At 34.9% G+C, this 18,371-nt stretch overlaps 3 protein-coding genes across 5 annotated transcripts; 2 read left to right on the forward strand and 1 right to left on the reverse strand.

Moving 5' to 3' along the window:
* Positions 1-1,005: 1,005 nt before the first annotated feature.
* On the reverse strand, positions 1,006-3,335 carry LOC120346153 (uncharacterized). Its single transcript, XM_039415821.2, has 5 exons — positions 2,960-3,335; positions 2,612-2,664; positions 2,341-2,481; positions 1,913-2,006; positions 1,006-1,626 (listed from the first exon to the last, which is right to left on the reverse strand). The coding sequence occupies exons 1-5, from the start codon at positions 3,047-3,049 to the stop codon at positions 1,579-1,581; spliced, it is 426 nt and encodes a 141-aa protein (XP_039271755.1). The 5' UTR covers positions 3,050-3,335; the 3' UTR covers positions 1,006-1,578.
* Positions 3,336-6,641: 3,306 nt separating this feature from the next.
* LOC120345862 (cleavage and polyadenylation specificity factor subunit 4-like) lies at positions 6,642-11,485 on the forward strand. Of its 3 annotated transcripts, XM_078115317.1 has the most exons (4): positions 6,642-6,819; positions 7,103-7,198; positions 8,120-8,230; positions 8,781-11,485. In XM_078115317.1, exon 4 carries the CDS (start codon positions 9,781-9,783, stop codon positions 10,705-10,707), a length of 927 nt encoding a protein of 308 aa, XP_077971443.1. In that variant the 5' UTR covers positions 6,642-6,819; positions 7,103-7,198; positions 8,120-8,230; positions 8,781-9,780; the 3' UTR covers positions 10,708-11,485. The 3 variants fall into 3 exon arrangements, with proteins under 3 accessions (XP_077971443.1, XP_039271375.2, XP_039271374.2); XM_039415441.2 differs by lacking the exon at positions 6,642-6,819 and having other exon boundaries at positions 6,993-7,198; XM_039415440.2 differs by lacking the exons at positions 6,642-6,819; positions 7,103-7,198 and having other exon boundaries at positions 7,798-8,230.
* A 2,389-nt stretch (positions 11,486-13,874) lies between these two features.
* On the forward strand, positions 13,875-17,097 carry LOC144425823 (tubulin beta-4 chain-like). The gene is made up of 5 exons (XM_078115536.1): positions 13,875-14,060; positions 14,711-14,819; positions 15,075-15,185; positions 15,263-16,110; positions 16,451-17,097. Exons 1-5 carry the CDS (start codon positions 14,004-14,006, stop codon positions 16,649-16,651), a joined length of 1,326 nt encoding a protein of 441 aa, XP_077971662.1. The 5' UTR covers positions 13,875-14,003; the 3' UTR covers positions 16,652-17,097.
* Positions 17,098-18,371: the final 1,274 nt, after the last annotated feature.

Genomic DNA, 18,371 nt, shown 5'->3' on the forward strand with positions numbered 1-18,371 from the left:
TTAATTAATAAGTCGCTAATTATACGACATAATTCATCCAAAATCAATAGGCTTCTGGTCCGACATATGATGAATGCCCACAAAATCTGGAGCAGATTCAATCTCGCTTCCGTGAGATATCGCGTGCATCTAACAGACAGGCAGACAGACAGACAAACAGACAAAAACCTATCAACATACTTACTGATTAAAATCGATAAGTAATCACTAAGTAATAATGAAATCGCAGAATTGAAAGACACTGAAGGCGAATTATTATTCAACCATATTTTTATAAACTAGTCTTAACATTTAATAATAAGAGTCTGGTTCAATACCATAGTATTTCTTAGGTGGTTACGATACATTATTGACTTGATCAATTCTGTTTGAAAGTATGCTTTATGTGACAATGAACCAGTTATATTTCCACACATAAAACCCGTTCTTGAAGTTTGAAATGTTTTAAAAACTACCAAAATTTATTATATTATATTCTTGTTTTGCAAGCCTTTCAAGCTATTTTGTAAAAGAATTTGATCGCCTATGGCATATATTCTAAATCTAAGTACATACATGACTGTATATTCACCAGCTTGACAACTTTGAGTGATCATTTCATACGATGAAGGTTCTAAGAAAGTTTCTTTTTATCTATTGATCATAGTTCCACTGAACCACATACGAACTGTATATGGAGGTGCCATAATGACGACAGCAATACCGACAGCGTAGTCTAGATATGTCACTTAATAATTATGAGGGTAGAGCAGCTTCTCAGTTGTCAACGAATCGTTTATCCCCCACTCCATCAAGGAGAAAGCTCGATAATTTCGAATTTTTTCCCTCCTTAATATGGAAGCAGGTATAATTCTTAGTCTACAATTCTAGATGAGCCATCACCAATGTCCTAACTTTTATGACAAGCAATGAATACACCTATAGTCGATTTATGCGAATGTCATTCATCAAGTTAGTTCAAAACAAATGAATTCCAAACTGTAAGTCAGAGCAATATCTATATATTACAATCAGTAATATCGATCTTCCATGTATTCGGATCCGATGGTTATTCAAATTTTCAAGCATTTGAACTGACTGATGAAATGAAAAGCATATTGTGAAGCACAAGTATATATAACATCAGCAATTTCCTGATTATTGAAAAGAATGTCGAAACTAAAAGGTGGTAGGTACATGCATTGCTTTCAAACCTCGAATGAATATTTAAAATCGGTGTAATTCAGTTAAAATGCTGTATTGTTTTATTTATGTCATTTCTAAAGCTAACGTAACAATGTTATTGTGGATAACAAGTAACAGAAATGTTACCTAATAAACCCTAATAAATGTTCCACTTATTTAAAGTGGTTGCCGTTTGGTCAGAAAATATTCAAGTTGTTCAAGTCAAGCTGTATTAATTTTATCTAATTCTCCATCTCGTGCTATGAAAGAAAGCAAAAATATGCATTTCAAAAGATATATATTAATCGTGAAATCTTGTGATTACATACATTAAGTGCTTCAAAATGTATTCTGAAATATACGATATATATATATATTATATATCATAACGAAGATTTGGTGAAAGCACTTCATTCACCCAAGCGGTATTCCGAGTTCGGGTCCGCATTCACAATATGGAATCTGAAAGTGAGAAATGAGAAAAAATTCTTAGGCTGTAGATCTAAATTGAATCGAACTTGGATAAATATTTAAATTGGTTTTGGATTAACACGCTGCACATCATTTTGGGATGACTTCTTGTCGACTTTTCTGTTTTATTAGAATTTAACGGTGTATATCGAGTTCGTAACTATATTACAAAATGATAATTTTTGCTTTAATACAGGCGTTAAAGATAAATGACTTGAGATGTTGCCAAGATACTAGACGCGAAAGAACATCATAAAAAGTAAATAAAACTACTTACCGTGTAGACAAACAGGGAATACGGAACTTGTACACATTTGTATGTACTTTGGCAAGTGTTTGTGTTGGTGCATCCGTTAGGGTAATTTCCGGATCTTTGATTTAAAATATAAGAGGTTAAGATTTAGATCTACTCTATAATGTTGATTCATATTAGCTTTATATTCAGCTGGATTTTCACAACTGTTATAACATTAATGAAATATGTATAATTATAAGTATGTTTCAACGTGGGCGGCTTATTTTAATTTAATATAATTATGCATAGTTCATTCTCATAATAAGGTTTTTTCATGCGATTGCGTTGATGTCGCCACAACTTTGTGGGAATTTATGTAGTCACAATATTTTGTGTATCAGTATGAAAAATAAGCAAAGGTATATTTTGTCAACTATATAGCCATATAGTTGATATGCATTCATACTGACCTGCAATTGTACCCATAGACAATGTAGGGGCATGGCTGATCGGGTATCGGGATAGGAACGTAACATTTTTCATATGTACAGGAGGATGGAGGAGAGAGACTAACATGCAACATGTCACAGCGAACCTCTCTGTCAAATAGCCTGAAAAATATAATAAATATTCACTAATATAAAAATATATCGAGAATAAAATCAAGCTATGAAAGTGCTGTCATCAAAACCAATTCTTGATTCTGTAGTTTATTACACATATATGCTAAAATGTACTCACGAGTATTGATCATAATCGCATATTGGTGGATATGGATCTGGCGATGGACATGGCTGAAATGAAGGTTAAAACGGTAAAAGCATGAAAAGAACACAACGACTTTTTGAAGTTTTAGATAGAGACAGACAGATAGATCGATGCTCAAATTCATGTTTTTCATATAATTAATATTACTTCATATTATTAATTTGATAATTTGTGTGGGATTCCTCGAGGTTGTGGTAAAGAAACTCAAACAAACATTTGACAACGATCCAGCAAATAAGTAAGTACTTGTCACAATAGGTTTAATTTTCTCTGATTTTAAATAAATTAATAATTTGTTTAGATGATAAAATGTAAGCTTACCAAGTGCTGTTGGGCAACATCGGGGATTTGTGCGAACGTTTTGCAGATTAAAGCCGCAATGATAAGGCAGAGTGCGTATGATGTTTCCATTTTTGCTGCCAATCAATGACGTCGATCATAGGCCGTAGTTGTAGATGTAGAACGTCAACTTGTGTCAGTGTAGAAGAGACTTGACAACTGAACAAGTCTCGTGGTATTTATAGGTTTTTGAATAGGAGAGTTTTACTCTCGAAACTGTGATACCATCGTCTATTGGTCGAAATTTCTAAACATATTTTCATTACTGTAATTTAAAAGATAACCATTTTACAAATTACCACATTAAATTGAGTCCGTACAAATCATTTTTAAACATAACCAAGCATGATAAATTTACCATGGATATGAACCTCCAACTGTGGTCCTGTAGCAGATGCAAAAATGGCTTTCTATGATACTAAGAATTAAACGAAAAAAATAATACGTGCCATGTTTTGGAAGAGTTCCTGATCCTAATCTTGGAAAAGTTCCCCATCATAATTTAACTCGAATTACGTAAAGATCAACGTACAACGTTTGAAAATTACTTGAAATATATACTTGTTATTCCAAAAACATCATACAGATATCTATTATTTTTGATTTATCGTTTATTTATACCGTTTTCTCTCATTGGTGAACTGGGATCGTAAATAAGTTTCGACAACTCAGCTGTTTATACAAAAAAGTAAAATATAAATATACAGTATTAAATAAAAACATTTATGTTCTATAATCAACAACTTTTAGCAAAAAAATTTTCCAAAAGTTTTAAAATTGATATTACTTTAATTTTTGAGCTCTTTTGAAAATTGAAATTCTGCAAAAAAGTATTACGTAGCCTTATCATGATTACTAAGGAGGATCAAAGTTAACAGCCAGTAGAATATTCAACCTCATCTGCAAAATCATAAAAGAAGATAATCAATCCTTCAATGTCGAGATTTCGATTTTTATTTTAAAAAGACATGGCGATTGGAACATAGCTCAAGTACAAATGTGGCCAATATTTTTAGAAAATAAGCCATAGTTGAAACGATTCGTATGAATGTATAAAAATTCCATGGAATCAAAGCATATCAAAAAAAAATATAGATGTCATTAGATATGAAAATAAATAAATACAGTTTGAATTTGCCCGCTCAGAAACAATATGGATAAAAAATGACTATACTTAATATAATATTGAATATATAATAATATTTATTATTATTATTATAAAATAAACAAGATTAAGCTCGTGGAAACTACCTAGGTTTGATAGATGATGATAAAGTTAACCCAATCACACTATAGAGGGATCAATAATAAATACCGTTAATTTTAAAAACATGTTCGCAATACAAAAATTTCGTCCTTTTTCGTCACGACAGGTTTGTGCGACATTTCGCGATGGCTCCGACAATAGACAGAAATATCAGAAAATTTCCTGCCCGAGGCATCATTGGCTAAACTCCATTTGTCATTTTTTCAATTCTTGAATTTTCTTTAAATAATATAGATGTATTCGATGTTGAATGTTAATTAACTGAATGATTATAATTAGATTTGACTATTAAAAATACCTCGAACCATACAACAAGGAAAGAATGTTTGCAAAAAAACATGTGATATAGGGTTTTGTTTTTTATCAATTCTAAAAAGAAACATCGTGTTTTAAAACAAGGGCTTGTTTTAAATCAAATTTTTTCTGTATTTTTTATTGAAATACCCCTTGCATCGCCCCGAAACTACGCCAAAACGTTGCGTTCGGGCAGCTGTACACGCGGCCGGAATTATAATTTTAAAAATGTAAGTAAAAATTCCTATTTTGACTTTTACTTCTATTGCGTACATTTATCGCGACTTTCGTATCTCCAAAAAAGTCATAAGATTTTAACCGGAATGTTTATCCGAGATATCAAAGAGACGTTTTGAGTAAGAAAAATCATGAAAATTAGCTCACAAGCCTACTACAAAATCAATTAGAGGAATCGCAGCCTTCGGCAAAACGAGTGGGTTGCGATAATGAATAATATGATTACATCGACGGCGGATGAGACACGCTAGTCTGGCCTATGTTAATCGTAAGAGTCCTCTGATGCAAGGCGACTCAAGTAATCTGTTATGATGTGGATTTCGAGTTCATGTATTGACATTTTTTCTCATAAAATGAAGGCATTATTATATTTAACACTGTCCGGTTAATTTATGCTTAGCAAGCTTTGTTTTTAAGGTTGAAGTGATAGAGTTTTTCAAGATTATACAAACTCATTTATTCGATCGCATTTCAATTTTCGCAAGGTGGTTTTGTCGCAGGGTCGTTTACGACTACGTAACGGTGTTACGTTATCGGTTGCGTCTTACTGCGCCAACCACTGAGTTACAACATGAGAAGGTGTGCATGATCCTCTATCGTTATTTGTGGCGTTTTGAAGAATTTTTTGCAAATAAGAGGCGCTTGGCAAGTTTTTACATTCATTTTTCTTCAACCTATTTAATACGAAAAAATAAAATAGTACAGCCATTTTAAACAAAGCAGGCAAAAAAAACTCGATTTAAAACAATTGTTTTAAAACAATTCTTTTGGAACAAATCCTTAGATATAACCAAATAGTAAAATCAGCAGAATTAAAATATAAGAATATAATTGTTCAGAAATCAAGCTGATGATTATAAATATATGTCTCATTTTATTTGGACAATCCCAACCCATCATCACAGTTTTGTGCCAATCGTATGAAAACTAAAATGTACCGAATATTTCGTTAATTATTAACAGGAGGCGTCAAATTATTGTATTAAAATAAATTGTACTTGACTCGGACCAGTGTTAGTAAATTTTCGGCCTGAGGCTATATTGAAAGGAAGTTGATTTTTTTGGTTGTATAACTTGTATAAGTAAAATAATACGAAATTGTATTTTTTTCAATTCAAGTCAAATCGGCATCGTTGAAAGTAAACATAACCTGCGTCGTACTTCAAGCCATAAAGAAATCTCAAAAATTGCCAAAGCTACTATATATATATATATATATATATATATATACAATAGAGGTTACCAAAATGCCTGATCACGATGGATTAATATACCTTGAGATATTTGTTATATATATATATATATATATATATATAGCTTTATAAATAAAATTTTCACGCCTCCAGAAGTATGCGCTTCAAGATGGCGCACAATTGAACATAGTGTGTGTGTACCGGTTAGAAGTCAGGTTGTGCGACATCTTGGTGCGCATACTTCTGGAGCACCAAATTTTCTTTGTTTTGTCATTTCTATGTTTTCTTTTTTGTAATAATATCATGGCTCGGAAATGAAGTCGTTTGGGAAAAATATTTCCTCATATTTTATTTCTGATGTATATATATATACAAAATTCATTGACAAGATACAGCATTGAAAATTATTTTGCCAACGATTATTACTCGATGTCAACTAAATCGATATATCTGACATGGGAAATTCAATAAATATTTAAGTGAATATAAAATGTTTCATCAATACTCTATTCATTTTCCTATCAAGCTAAATCAATAAAACAATCGATATTTTCTTATTTGATGAAGAATCGCCACTTAATCTCCTAGTATCATTATTAAAAAAGTAGCGAGGTTCATCCTATTTTAGTATTTTCAATCAAGGCAGGATCGGAAGGAAACATGATATGAATATATTTAGTGTTGCAATGTTGCATACTTGCTAAGATGATATTTATTTGAAATAAGCAGCTTCAGTTAATAACGTGTAGTGTAAGTAACGTTATTGTTTTTTGCTTATTACGTGGATGGTCGACGCATCAATTGGAGTGTCCAAAACGCTGTAATAGTGTTGACCAGCAGTTTGGAGAATGGTAAAAAGACAAAGGAGAATTTATAAATAAAGTATGTCTTAGAAATTAGCAGATCGTCTAAACTAAACTCTTAAGTAAACGTTAGACAAATAATATATTGGAAGATATACAAGTATATATATATATATACCAAGCTATACCAAAGAGTTTAAATCTTGTCATTGTTTTATCAGTTGCTCCATCTGAATAACTGTTCAAATTGGCAGCAATTTAAATTTAGTTTAGAATTCGCTTTCAAACATGCAGCGGGCTCGTTCAACATGGCGAACTGATTTCTATCTAGAGTCTTTCCACTGGGATAATTTATATTACGGCTGTTCCCGTACGCCTTCGAACCAGAATCACACTGACTACATACAAAAATCTTTGGACAACAGAGGTTCGTATATATTGATTTTTAAAACTCAAAAAACAACACTGATTAAAATTCACCTATGTGTTGGAGATTTTACCAACTATTTTGTCTAACCAGCCAACATTCAGGGTGGTGAACCTAGTGTATAGTTTGTTGTCAAAAATTCATTGCCCTAACTAAGCAGATACCCAAGTCTTACACTAGCAATCAAACGTAGCGTTATGTGCGCTTGTAATCAAAGATTTTGTACCCTGATATAACACGATACACACATTTTTGTATCACCCGAAATTCATACTCATTAAAATATACGAACAACATTTGCGACGACCCTTTAACAATTAGATAAATAAAATAATACGGATACATCATCTTACCCAAAAATGTAGTTTAGTTCATAGGTTCTCAAAGTGCTCCATAGAGATCCCCAGGGCTCCAAGAGAGAAACCTTATAATACGAATACATCATCCTACCCAAAAATGCAGTTTAGTTATTAGGTTTACAAAGTGCTCCATAGAGATTCCCAGGGCTCCGAGAGAGAAACCTTCTTGAACTATCTCTTTACTTATTGAAATACGGACTTGGCTGGTTTTGTTACTGTCAAAGCAATTACGCCATTAATTAATAAAATTTGACAACGGCACGAATGGTACTGGTAAACGTAAATGGGGTAGCATTTTCACCCGAGTATTTTATATTGACTCCGTGCACGTACATTCGCAGCGCGTGTTTTTAGGTCACTGCGGTGGTGTAATAGCTACGGTATTCTTGCAGATAGATTGCACTTTTCCCCCATTCGAGTTTATAAAGTTCATGGTTACGCGGTGACAGATCGGTCCAGTAGGTAAAGAATATCAACATGAGTTTAATGCCACGGACAACGGGAATTGGTAGCAAAATATCGCGTTGTTATAAAAATTTTGGAAAATGTTTGTTTTCTTCAGAAAGTCAAGAAAACCATCCCAACACACCAAAAGGACGTCTGGACGACGTACAGAAAGGTGTGAAACACGAAAAGACCCAAGAAAATCTAAATAATTCTCAAATCCCCAAGGGTAGGCAAGACTAACAGAATAGTTTTACTGTTTTTATTATGCCTATGCATTCCTCATTTAACCTTCTTGTTTCAGTGTTTATTGAAACACCATCCAGCCATCTTGCAGTCTTGTTCCGTATCCTAGCCATGTCGCTTGATAGTTTGTTTTTAACAATGACTGAACGATGCATGACCTAAAACATTAAATTACTTAGGTGTAATCACTGTAATGTACTAGCCTATCATGGTATCAGGATGCTTACAAGTTTATACCTTAATTTTGTACCGCTGTATCTCGTCTTGCTTTTCAGTCCTATAGACTGCTATATCTCAACTCACAAGGTGAGATTGCCTGTGCCATAGGCCTATGTTTAAACCTCATTTCAGCATTTTGGGTTTTTGCTGTTAGTCTGTCGCTACAAAGCTCCCAACACTGTAGCATAATGGCATTCTAGAATCCAAATTCATGTCATTTGCAGTTAATCTATTCTATAAACAAAGCTTAGTCAACTATGTCTATTTAGTTGTAAACATCCTATGCATTTTCTCAATTTGAGATTTTTCCACAGATAATATAAATCCATACACTGGGGAAATTGGTGGACCGGCAGGGCCCGAGCCAACAAGATATGGTGATTGGGAGAGGAGAGGAAGAGTGACAGACTTTTAGACTCTTTCATTTTCTACCTTGTTCAATTGTTTTGTGTTAAATATCATTTTTAATTATGATAAAATTTACAAAATAGACATGTAATATTAAACTTTTAATGCACTGTGGAATCTTGACTAAATATATAGTTTGTTATGTATTATATACTATAAATCTAAATACCTTTTAATGATCAATTTTGATATTCAAAATTGGTCTACTATAATGATTATTTACAAATCTAAAGTGAATAAATGTTGCTCTACTCCATGGCAACTTTGCAAACAGTAATTACAATAAAGATTATTTGAAATTCGTATATTTTTGGTCACTATGGACTAATAGTGCTCGACTTGAGTCTGTTGGCATTGCTAGTTAATCTCTGGCCCATTTTCCATACCCACCACCTCACCAACTGTGTAAGAAAGTGGGTAAGCAATGCTGAAAGAAAAAGATTCTATATGAACATAGTAGCTTACATATTAGTTGGACATCTTTGGAGTGAAAATTGTTGTTTCTGTGTTGGGCATAATTTAAAATTAACTGACCAATAACGCTTGGAAATTAATATACCTTGTCATTTCACTGATGTGACTGTATTGATTTCTTCGAGACTTGCTGGTAAGGCTGACCAGGAGGTTTCATATTCCTATTTTGCTTAATAATTGTATTATTTTTGGGTGCATCCTAATAGCAAAGAATTTGAATTATTTTTGTTTATTTAAACCAGGTCTATAGCTTTGCTAAAATCAACCATTATCAAAATTTTCAAATATATATTGTGTATGTTTGTAAAATATTTACAGACCCTTGGATAATTTGTATTTGATGTATGTGCAGGCTAGTTTAGATGGTCATATTGATAACATGTTTTATTTTTACATAAACTGTTACTCTGAAAGCTCTTGATCAGTAATATTATGCAGGCAATAGTTGCTGATGTTAATAATGTTGTATTTGATATGGAAGTTGCAATGGAACAACAACTGGGAGTTCAGCCCCTGCCTTTTCCTGGAATGGATAAGTCTGGGGCATCTGTGTGTCATTTTTTCAAGCAAAATGTCTGTGCGAGAGGTGTAAACTGCCCATTTCGTCATGTTTTGGGTGACAAAGCAGTTGTTTGCAAACATTGGCTTCGTGGGTTATGCAAAAAGGGAGATCAATGTGAGTTTTTACATGAGTATGATATGAGCAAAATGCCTGAGTGCTATTTCTACTCAAAATTTGGCCGATGTGACAACAAGGATTGTCAATATCAGCATATTGACCCTGCTAGTAAAATAAAGGATTGCCCTTGGTATGATAGGGGCTTTTGTAAACATGGCCCTCACTGCAGCAAGAGGCATAAAAGAAGGGTTATGTGTATAAACTATCTTATTGGATTCTGCCCTGATGGGAAAAAATGTAAATATACCCATCCAACATGGGATCTTCCCACTGTGGAACCGAAAGGTGCAAAATGTCACATATGTGGAGAATTTGGGCATAAAGTGGCAACTTGTCCACAAAATCCATATCGAACCTCTGAAGCTGATACTAACAAAAGCATGCCTAATGGAATCCATGCCACCACACCACAGTTTGGTGGGCTTGTGCTTCACATAACTCGACCAAACATGACTCCATCCATACCCATGCCATCATCGAATCTTGGTGCAGGAATACTAGGTGCGATGCCGAACACATCTCTAACTGGCTTGTCACCAACGTCTGTTCCTCGTATGAGACCCATGAGGGATTTATCAAGAGTCACTTGTTTCAAGTGCGGGAAGAAAGGACATTACGCTAATCGTTGTAATGAAATTGCTTCATTTCCAATGCCATTCTTGTCTAAACCAGCAACTTGAAGGAGTTTTTGATTGTAGAATTCTTTGAACTTGTGCTGTGGTTTCAAGTCCAAATGATTGCTTGAAAGAGTGAAGCAGATATAATTTCAGCGCCATGAGACTATATTCAAAACAACATTCACATGCCTTGGTGTATGTATTCCCATGAAAAAGCAAGATTTCTTTGGGTAGCACACACAGCTTACATTAAACCAGTCTATTTCATAAGGAACACAATTTCATGCTTGTTTGGCTTGGTTGTCATATGGAAAACATTGGTAATAAATACACATCACTGAATTGAGTTAATCCACAAAACTTATCTTGCACTGTGCAATTGCCGGAGTTATCCTAACATCTCCGTATATAATTTGAACTGCCTTCAGTATTGCTGTGCTTATACTTATTTTATAGTGATCGGACGGTCCATTGGCACAAAATTAACTTATTGATTACTTCCATAAATTGTTCTTGAAAAATGATTTTCTCTACTGCGAACATCGCTTTCTATCATTCATAAGTTGTTCAATGTTTAATAACCTCTTTTCAGTGGCTTCGTAGCTTTCAAGTATCATTTCTTTCGGTAAATGCTCGTGACTTCACCAAATGTTAGGAAAATCTGGAAAAGTGTGGGGCTTATTCAAGTTCAAACTCCTCTCTAACAAATCCCTGGTAATGATTGTTTACATCTATGAATTTCTGTTGTATTAAACGAATATGTATTTCTCTATCTTGTTTGAACAATCTTTAAATACAATATACAAAAATGCGAGTAAAGAGTAATTGTCAACTGGACTTGGTCGTTAGAAAAATTAGTCAAGAGTACAGGTAGTTCAGATTTCCTATTTTTTTCCTTACATGCTAATGTAATTTTACTAGAATCGACGGATACACATAACAAACCAGAAACATTGACATGTCCTCGAATAAATGTTTAAAAGCGTTGGCAATGGCTCTGCCCGCTATTTTAAACAATAGAAATGACCCCAAATTCGTGTTTTGGCATGGTACAACCTGAATAGCTGAGGCCATGAACAATTAAACAGTTTTGTGTGTCATTGACGGATGAACTCACGCCAGCGCTAATTTTATTCTCAACACCTTATCCCGTTGACAGAATCTTGTTTGATATTTCTTTTTAGGGTCCGCGAACTCATCAGCATATTTATTTGTCAAATTAGTCCGTTGCCATTTCGGACTTATAACATGATATTTTCGATATTGCCAAATAATTTTTTTCAGTTATGTTACACTACACAGAAAGAAACATTTTCAAATTCCCAAGAAATTTAGTTAATATAAAAAAACACAATGACAAATATTTGATAATCAAGTTAAATTTACCTATTTCTCCAATTTTATTTACATTCATGTCAATGTTTTTGAAATGGAGGACCATATAATCCGATGGCCATTGGAACCAATACGTTATTAATGTATCAGTTTAAATTATTATAATTATCGTTATGCATGGAAAATATATATTTTAAACAAAATTAACAACCAAGTTATACAATGAAACCTGGTATTATAATGTCACGAGAAGGCGAATGATTTCAGAGTATCTGTTTCGCTTGCCTGATCATAACTTAAAACATGATGGATTTATTTATCAGTATATAATTTATTTTTCCACCAATGCTGAAAATACGTAACTTACATATATAAGTGTAGAATAAAATAAGAATAGCAGTTACAGGGTGGAGGGAGACGTCAAAAACAGTACTGGTTATCGAGCAGCGACACCCAAGATTGGGTATAACACAGCATGAATAAAAATAGAAAGCTTGATCATGAGTATAAAACTCATGCATTCTAAAACCTTACATTTGAAAACCGCGCTCAAATTGCGTTGCATTTCACCTGCATACATTCGCAATCTTACCTGCGGACTCGATATCCTTATTTATTTGGAGACCCGCGTCCACCAGCCAATGGCGTCACTGTTGAGTATAGGGTACTCGACAGGTTGTTTGAATGTGGATTCATCAGCAGTGGCCACGACGGTCGGTGGGTGGCTAGGGAATGATGTACCAATTTTAATGCAGGTTATTTCGTATGCGGTACAGCTCTTTTCGGATTTGAGACGCTAAGCTGTCATTCGAATTAAGAGTTAGTGCATTTGAATTTGCAAGAGACTCAATAATAATAACCGCGGCTGTCTCAACATGGAAAAATACAAAGTGAAAGACGACAAAAACCAAGTTTCATGTAAGTAACTTTTGGGTAGTAACTTAAAAATGTAAAATTGGATTAATAATGAAATCATCCATCTTTGTTTTCATCTATGACCTTCCAGCGGAGTTAGATACGATCAAACAACTTGTCAGTGAAGATGCGCAAATTATAAAAGAAATTCTTGGTCAGAAAAAAAAGTTACTCTAGTTGCCTATATTGCCTTATGCACTTTTCAACGCAATCACTGTACAAGTTAGGATAGGATTCTACATATTGATCCCGGGGGAGAGGAAAGCCGATAAGACGGCCTAATCATATGGCGAAACACGGCCTCTCGTCCGGTTGCCAGTCTAGGTCGGGTATGGGATTAGTTAGCCAGTTATTTGTTTTCGGAAGTATGGACTTGATGATTGAGGAAGCCACCCTATGGCGGCGAGGAGTCCAGCAATCCTCTCGCACATGATCATCCCCGCATTGGATTCGAACCTGCGAACCCACTGAGGGTAATCAGAGATGCGGTGGCGAGCGTATTCCTAACGCTTAGCACGATGCGCCACACCGCCGAGCCAGTTCCAATGGCTATTTCGTGATACCAACCGACCTGCATTAATTACCTGCCATAATACGTTGGTGTGTTATACTGATGCCGACAGTGGGCTCACCGTGTTTCGTTTATCTGGAGATGCTATTGGGAATTTGTCTGTTCTCAATTTTCAACCAACTTATTTTGTCGTCAGTTAGCATGCCGAATGATAGGCCTGTACATTGACTTCATAATATGATATCCACACATTTATCTATATACATGAGCTCGAAGTGAGTAGACAATGGTTAGAAATTACATACACTTTGTGTGTTTTTCACAGTTCGGATGTAGGCCCTTGGCTTTTTGTGCTGCTGAGATCAGAAATTTTCAGAACAAATTTTTGTTCGATTATGAGGTCACAATGTTGTGGCATAACTTTAAAATGAAGACTTTTATTCGTTAGTTAGTTAACGTTACGACTAGATAGATAGTATTAGGGTAGGAATGTATTACGTAGTATTGGGTACCACATTCGGACATTTTAGAAGTGAAATTACGGTCTGGTAACAAAAGAGGTAGGGCAATTAACTGCGTAAGGATATTATTTATAACAATGCGAGAAATAGTTAGTGTACAAACAGGTCAATGTGGAAATCAGATAGGGACAAAGGTAAGATTTTATTTTGCAGTTTATACTAGCGTTTGTCAAATGAAACGTTGCTGCGGGAATGAAAAGGCGGTGAGACATATCGCGAGCCAAGGCCATCTGCCTGCCTGACGGCGGAGACTTTAAATAGTTTATCAGTTAGTTGTTCCCGATGTATGAATGTGATCGGTGTATGTATGGGATATTTATTATATGTTTGTATCAGGGGTTTAGAATCGGAATTCCGCGGCCGCGTCACCCCAGGGTTTCGCCAGTAGTGTACAGTCGAAGGTTTTCACAGGTTTCGATTTAACTCCGGGATTTGCATGTTCAAATGTAATCAAATACTTTGTAGGTTTGCCACTATTATTAAACTTTCTACACGTTAATGATCATGTTGTTTTGCCAGTATAATATTAACTTCGCTTATACATTTATCTTCGCTTAATTATTTATAGTTTATACAATTCAGACAATAAAATTATTCGACAGCGGTTCCTCCAGCTCCGGAATGTTTCATTGGGTTTCCGCTCCACCAAAAAGGTGAAAATCACTGGTATATAATATGATGCTCTAAATATATACAATGATAAAATTGAATTTACCGAATTAAAACCAGTGCTGAGAATTGTAAATTGACAACCATTCATCTAACAATCATTTGCAACGTTTAGTTCTGGGAAGTCATTTCAGACGAACATGGTATTGACGCCGATGGATATTACATTGGAGATAATGATCTTCAGCTGAAACGGATAGACGTGTATTATAATGAGTCGGCAGGTTAAATGATTTGCTGTTGATTTATATGTAAAATAAAACAAAAAAAACGATATAAAACTTTCTCTTCCACATAAAGAAATATTCTTACATTTTTGCAACACATTTCTTGGAACATAAACTTATATCAATAGAAAAATACATAGACTTCAACTATCCACTGTATTCGATTCGATGAAATAAGTCCATTCCTTCTTATTATGCACAAGATGCGCATTTTAGTTGCAAAATATTGGTAAAAATTGCATTCCACGACAGGCGGAAGATATGTACCTCGTACAATTTTGGTAGATTTGGAGCCGGGTACCATGGATGCCGTTAGGTCGGGACCGTACGGCCGACTTTTCCGCCCAGACAACTTCATCTTCGGTATGTAATTTTATCTTTAGCATATTTTGAGTAAATAAGAGTGGCCATTCGTTGATTTCATTTGTACAATTTTCCAGGTCAAAGTGGCGCCGGAAACAACTGGGCCAAAGGGCACTACACCGAAGGTGCAGAATTGGTCGATGAGGTGATGGATGTCGCAAGGAGAGAAACAGAAAGTTGTGACTGCGTTCAGGGTTTCCAGCTTTCACATTCTCTTGGTGGTGGAACAGGATCAGGCATGGGAACGCTTCTTCTATCAAAAATACGCGAAGAGTATCCAGATAGAATGGTAGTAAGCTACAGCGTCGTTCCTTCTCCAAAAGTCTCAGATGCCGTTGTTGAGCCTTATAACGCTACACTTTCTATTCATCAACTTTTGGAAAGTACTGATGAAACCTACTGCATAGACAATGAAGCGTTGTACGACATTTGCTTTCGTACTCTGAAACTCACTACTCCAACTTACGGTGATTTGAATCACCTTGTTTCAACAACCATGAGTGGTGTTACAACATGTCTCCGCTTTCCGGGGCAACTGAATTCTGATTTACGAAAACTTGCTGTTAATATGGTTCCGTTTCCTAGGCTTCATTTTTTTATGCCTGGATTTGCGCCTCTAACCAGTAGAGGAGATCAATATTATCGGGCAATAACGGTTCCAGAATTAACGAGACAAATGTTTGATGCGAAAAACATGATGGCTGCTTGCGATCCCCGCCGAGGTCGATTCTTGACTGTCGCTGCAATTTTCCGTGGAAAGGTGTCCACCCACGAAATCGACATGCACATCATCAGTGCTAAAAACAAGTACAGTCCGTATTTCGTGGAATGGATTCCTGATAACATTATGACAGCTGTATGTGACATCCCTCCAAGAGGACTCAAAATGTCGGCGACATTTATTGCCAACACAACTGCAATTCAGGTACTTTGATAGTATGTAGACTCAAGATCAAACGGTGATGCTTATATATCACAGAACAATGCCTCCGCTTTTATGTACTTCCTTGTTGTGTTTTTTTTTTCTTAAGTGACTTATCACGTCGTTGGGTTAGTTTTTATTGTATAATGCCTCATGCAAAACTTCTATTCATCTTCTTAGCGTTTTTATTCATTTCGTATAACACAGGATGCTTGAATTTGTCCAGATTGACATAGCTTTAGTTCCAGTATGAGTTTACAAAATTGACTGATTCAAACATTTCCAAAGGAATAGCTAACAATGTATTTCTAATTTCTTGCTACATTTATACATATCAATATAGGATCTCTTCCAACGCATATCAGATCAATTCTCGGCAATGTTCAAGAGAAAGGCGTTCATGCATTGGTATACTGGAGAAGGTATGGATGAAATGGAGTTTATAGAAGCGGAGAGTAACATGAATGACCTGATAACTGAATATCAAATCCATCAGGACTCTTCCCCAGAAGACAATGAATTTGACGAGGGAGAAGATGACTAAATGCATGGCACCATTACACCGTTTTCTAACATCACTATATGATTAAGTACCACCACGATCACTAAACCCCTCAGTCAAAGACTTACATTTCATGTGTGTACGTAACTCCGAAGCCAATCAAGTGTTTCACTGCTATTGACTACTTTTTTATTTTAAATGCTGTGTATCCTGTAGTGTTGATAAAATGAATGTATTGTTGGTATTTCATTGTGTGTGTATATTATAAAATTTATGACAAAAAATATTATAGGTTTATATTCTTTTCTTTTAAATTCTAATCAATTTTACAACAATCATTCGTCAGGTTTGTGATCGAACAATTTGTTCATTTTATAATTAATTGCTTGTGAACGAAATGGAATTTTTATAAATGAATATCAAGTTTGGTCTAAGACGGCTATGTTAGTACTAACATTTCCATAATAATAAATCCAGCTGTAGACATTTGTATTTTGTCATTTCATGCTATTTTAATTTGACGTTGTCCTCCAGACTTGGAGTTAGTTTAAAGACAGCTAGAATAGAACGAACAGAGTAGAGCCCGTTTGTCGTAAATATTTACGGCATGTATTAACGGAGCCGAGTTGAAGACTCGATTGCGGGCATTTAGACGCTCCAATTCCAAACTTTTCCGGGTTCAACAAGTTTAATCTCAAAACGAATTTGAGGATTTTTTCAAAACCTATTTGTGTTGAAGAGGCGGGATAACAGCCGCTTAGTTCCATTTCTCTTTTAATAAGTGGGGTGTGGGTATAGTTCTGACATGGACAACCTGCGACCCGCGGGCCAAATCGTGAGTTGTGCAATCCCATTCATATTTCCATTCTTATACTTATTACACCATCATCACAGATTACCGTTTGTTTTCAGCAAACTCAAACACAGATCTTGGCATATTTACCACCATTTTCTACATTTCGAAATTATATAAATGTCTTCATATAAAGCATTGCACTTGACAGTTTACTACATCTTATGTAGTTACCCTAATAATCAAACTGATGTATATATGACAGCCCCGACAGTCTTTTATAGATGAGGCCATTCAAATAGCAACCGGGTTATCCATTTACCTCTATCTAATTTTTTTTATCCCCCTACATATATATATATATCGACAGAGTAAAGTATTTTTTTTCACTGCTCATTTCCATTGTATATATATGAACTATAGCGAGAGTGTTAGCAGATACATTAACGATTGTCTTAATTCATTGATTTATCAATATTCATAAACGAGTTCCCGGAAGATCCGAAAGCTTGCTTCTAATTAATTACCGACCCTCCATTAGCGTTGCTCTGAACGTCTTCATATGGTATGACGCAAGAATGTCCTCCTAACAAATTCATTCCAATTTCTGTTGATATTTTAGTGCGTGTGCTGGTTTTCTCAAAGATCATTCCAAGTGATTTTCCTTCCAGCTTGCGGAATCTATTCGAATGCAGTAGGATAAAACAAACAATTGATCTTAACCTAAAATGATCATTAACATCAACTTATCGGCGCAATGATCATTAGAAGGATATTTAAATTTGATGGTACGTCTCCATCATTACACCATAGCTTACAAACTGATTTAAAACAATTTCCTCAACTATTTTGAAGCGTAACTTATGAATTAACAGACAAATTAGATTATTAATGGCGATTTATTGCACTTTGAATAAATTTAGCGTATACCAAATTGAATAGATTTATAAAAACCATGCATAAATTGTG

The sequence above is a fragment of the Styela clava genome, chromosome 8 (assembly GCF_964204865.1).
Source record: "Styela clava chromosome 8, kaStyClav1.hap1.2, whole genome shotgun sequence".
NCBI classification, from domain to species: domain Eukaryota; kingdom Metazoa; phylum Chordata; class Ascidiacea; order Stolidobranchia; family Styelidae; genus Styela; species Styela clava.

Coding starts and splice junctions, on each gene's coding strand:
- LOC120346153 (XM_039415821.2), bottom strand. CDS start 3,049: ATGGAAACATCATACGCACTCTGCCTTATCATTGCGGCTTTAATCTGC. Junction 2,665..2,959: donor ATGTTGCCCAACAGCACTTG/GTAAGCTTACAT, acceptor CCTTCATTTCAG/CCATGTCCATCGCCAGATCC. Junction 2,482..2,611: donor TGCGATTATGATCAATACTC/GTGAGTACATTT, acceptor TATATTTTTCAG/GCTATTTGACAGAGAGGTTC.
- LOC120345862 (XM_078115317.1), top strand. CDS start 9,781: ATGCAGGCAATAGTTGCTGATGTTAATAATGTTGTATTTGATATGGAA.
- LOC144425823 (XM_078115536.1), top strand. CDS start 14,004: ATGCGAGAAATAGTTAGTGTACAAACAGGTCAATGTGGAAATCAGATA. Junction 14,061..14,710: donor GAAATCAGATAGGGACAAAG/GTAAGATTTTAT, acceptor TGCAACGTTTAG/TTCTGGGAAGTCATTTCAGA. Junction 15,186..15,262: donor CCCAGACAACTTCATCTTCG/GTATGTAATTTT, acceptor ACAATTTTCCAG/GTCAAAGTGGCGCCGGAAAC.